General features: G+C 21.6%; 1 protein-coding gene across 1 annotated transcript in view; it reads right to left on the bottom strand.

Moving 5' to 3' along the window:
- Positions 1–10: 10 nt before the first annotated feature.
- Positions 11–3,355, bottom strand: part of LOAG_18948 (small conductance calcium-activated potassium channel protein 2) — a 7,069-nt gene continuing 3,724 nt past the window's right edge. Inside the window, exons 5-10 of the mRNA XM_020451610.1 lie at positions 2,757–2,908; positions 2,111–2,268; positions 1,738–1,795; positions 1,374–1,392; positions 884–948; positions 11–169 (exon numbers count right to left, since the gene is read on the bottom strand). Coding sequence (XP_020304593.1) covers positions 17–169; positions 884–948; positions 1,374–1,392; positions 1,738–1,795; positions 2,111–2,268; positions 2,757–2,908 — 605 coding nt within the window. The 3' untranslated portion in view covers positions 11–16. The remainder of the gene's footprint in view (positions 170–883; positions 949–1,373; positions 1,393–1,737; positions 1,796–2,110; positions 2,269–2,756; positions 2,909–3,355) is intronic.

Here is a 3,355-nt window from a genome sequence, read left to right as displayed (position 1 = left end):
CCAAATAACAATCAATTTACCATGTTTGTTGAAGTACCAATGCGGCAGCATTCTTACGTTGATTGGTAAGTTTTGAATCAGCCATAAAATTATTAACGTGTTTTTCGGCTCGACTTAATTCTAATTTTCGTGATATAACAGCAATTAAAGCTGATGATACTCCAGCACCCTATATCATATCAAAGGTCAAAAGGTTAAGGAAGTAATGAAGTGAAAGAGTTAAGTCTCTGTCTTGATACAATCACAAAATTATCATATCAAATTTGATTCAAATTTTAATCGGTATCATTTCATTATGATAACAACGAAAAAGTTAAATAGTAACAAACTCCTGTTGAAATTTGTAAGATTTTAAATTTTAATCAGTATTATTTTATTATGATAATAACGAAAAACTTAAATACTAACAAATTCTTGTTGAAATTCGTAGGATTTTGAATTTTAATCAGTATTATTTTATTATGATAATGGCGAAAAACTTGAATACTAATAAATTCTCATTTAAATTATAGATTGCTGGATTTTCGTTAAATCTTAGGATTAGAAAAAAAGAGAAAGTCATTAGTTGTATTGCATTTGCTCAGAAGATAGTTTAGATTTGAAGTAGAATAGATTATTGAATGTACAGATTCCTATTTACTGGTGCTATCCAACTTAAAATGAAATTGGAACTGTCCAAAAGAGTAAAGCGTGCGCAATTTAGGTCAAAAGGTCAAGGGAGTAAATAAAATGAAAGAGTTAACCGATTGTGATACAACTACAAAAATATATAATATTTATAAATTAGCAAAAAAAAAGTATATAACATAGTAAGATAAGAGAATATGTTTTATTTTCCGAATATATAAATTTTTATCATAATATTACTAAAATTAAAACATACAACAATTCCAGTTGTCACTGCTAATGTTCGACCACAATATGTATTCGGTACAATGTCACCATAACCTATCAAATTTGAATAAATGTCATAATTAGAAATAAAAAAAAAGAAAAAAGGAAAATGAGAAAAAAAATTAGTAAGTAAAGGAAAATTATTAGGAATGCGCTAAATTTGCATATAAAAACATCCATAAAGCATTTCTGTAAAATATTCAAATTGTCATTAATTTAGATTATAATTGAAAATTTTTCAAAAACGTTTTTTTCTAATTTTAAAAATTTTAATTTTTTCTCATAAGAAATAAGCGAAATATTCGATAGAAGTGAATTAATTTCATAATTAATTAAGTTAATTAATTATGAAATTAATTTGCAATTTATCGCATATCTGTTATTAAATATTTATGATAAAAATACAAAAAAAATTCATCATGCAATTAAGATAATGTGAAAAACAAAAAGAAAAAACGAAAAAAAATATTTGGACTTACCAACAGACATAAATGTAACCTGAAATTGTATTCTTTTTATTTAAAAAAAAGCAAAAAAAACAAAAAAATTGGAATAAAGAATAAAATATATTATCGAAATAATTGAATAATGAAAATTAATTAAATATCCATTATCGATCCTTTTCAATTCATTTTCATTATGTTCAGCATTGGAATTATTTTAGCATTTGAATGAAATTGCAATTATTTTAAGGATTTGTTTTTTTTATTTCGAGTTAAATTCAATTCTTCTATATTAAAAATTTTCTTGTTTCATTATAATTTTGCTATCATTTTCATTTTTTCATAAAATTTTTATTAAATTAAAAATAAGAAAAAAAAAAGTAACGGAAAATTTTCTTACTATAATAAACCATAATGAATTAAGATAATAATGCTTTGCTGATAATTGTCCATCATATCTGCAAAAGAAAAGAAAAATGGATTACTTATAAAATTAAATTCCAATAAAAGAAAAAAATTGATTACTTACAAAATTGAATTCTAATAAAAAAAATTGATTACTTATAAAATTGAATTCCAATAAAAAAACTATCATTCTTATAATTTAATTTTTATCAAATAAATGTTTTCAAACAAAAAAAGGAAAAAAAAATTTGTATTAGTAAAAATTTTCATGCAAATTTAAAACAATAACAAAAAAAAAAAAAACAAACAAAATAATAAAGTTTTTTTTTTTCTTAAATTTTTCATAAAAAATAAAAAAATAAACCTACCGTTCACATTGAGTAAACATCCATGACATACAGATCCAAAATGATACAGTAAATACAACAAGCACCCTGAGTGGATGATCAGCCATCATTGTTTTAATCACAAATCGAAAATCCATTGATATTCGATTTAATGCAGCTATTGAACGTGTTGCCGCATCCTATTAAAATTTTTGCATAACTAGCCAATTTTAGTAATAAATAGCCAAATTTGAATAAATAGCCAATTTTCAATAAATAGCCAATTTTAGCTAATAGTCTGAATTTTTTCGTATTTTTTTTTTTTTTGTTTAGTCAAAACTAATAATGATCAAAATTCTTTGCTAAATACATTTACAAAATTTTTTGAACAAATTTAAATATTCCAATTATCATTATTCAAATTATATATTTTATAAATGATATTAATAATTATAATTGTAATTTATTATGAAATGAATTTAAATAATACAAAAATATTTTATTCTTTCTGGTAATTATAGCAATTATTATTATAGATCAAAGAACAATGATGATAAAACAAAAAAATAGAAACAAAATAAAATAAAACTATTTCAAGTATTTCATAATTTTTGTTTGTAAAAAATGTTATAAATGGTAAAAAAAAAAAAAAAAAACTGAAAAAAAATAAAAATAACCGGAAATTAACCTGAAATTGTTTACTATGTAAAACCATAAATCTACAAAGAAGATATGCACGAAGAAACATTGGTACTGATAGGATAACATCAACAGGTACATCAACCATTGTAGCTTTCCTACTATCCGGATGAATGTATGACCATTGCATTATTCCTGTACCTAATAAAATAAAAAAAAATTAATAAATTTAATAGAAAATTTAAAAAATTTAATAAAAAAACTTAAAAAATTTGTTGAAAAATTTAATAAATCTAATAGGTTGAAAATTTAAATTAAAAATTAAATACTATTTGATAGGTAAATAAATAAATCCAAATAATTTGATAAAATAAGCAAATAAACAATAGCTTATTGGTAAGATTAAATTATGCATTTTAGTATAATATTGTTAATCAATTTTAATGAGAATTTTGATTTTTTTTTTTGGCAAAGTACGAAACAATAACTCTTTTTTTTTTGTTTACTTTTTTAAATGCTTAATTCTTGCTATTTCGCAATCATAACAAAATCGAATCCGGATTAAAAATTTTATTTAACAAAATAAAAACAAAAAACTAAGGCAAAACTGGATCCGGATTAGGAATTTTATTTGACAAAGTAAAATAA

This window comes from Loa loa, assembly GCF_000183805.2.
Source record: "Loa loa unplaced genomic scaffold supercont3.730, whole genome shotgun sequence".
In the NCBI taxonomy this organism is placed as follows: Eukaryota; Metazoa; Nematoda; class Chromadorea; order Rhabditida; family Onchocercidae; genus Loa; species Loa loa.
Note: the sequence above shows the minus strand (reverse complement) of the source record. Positions and strands in the feature narration are given on the sequence as shown.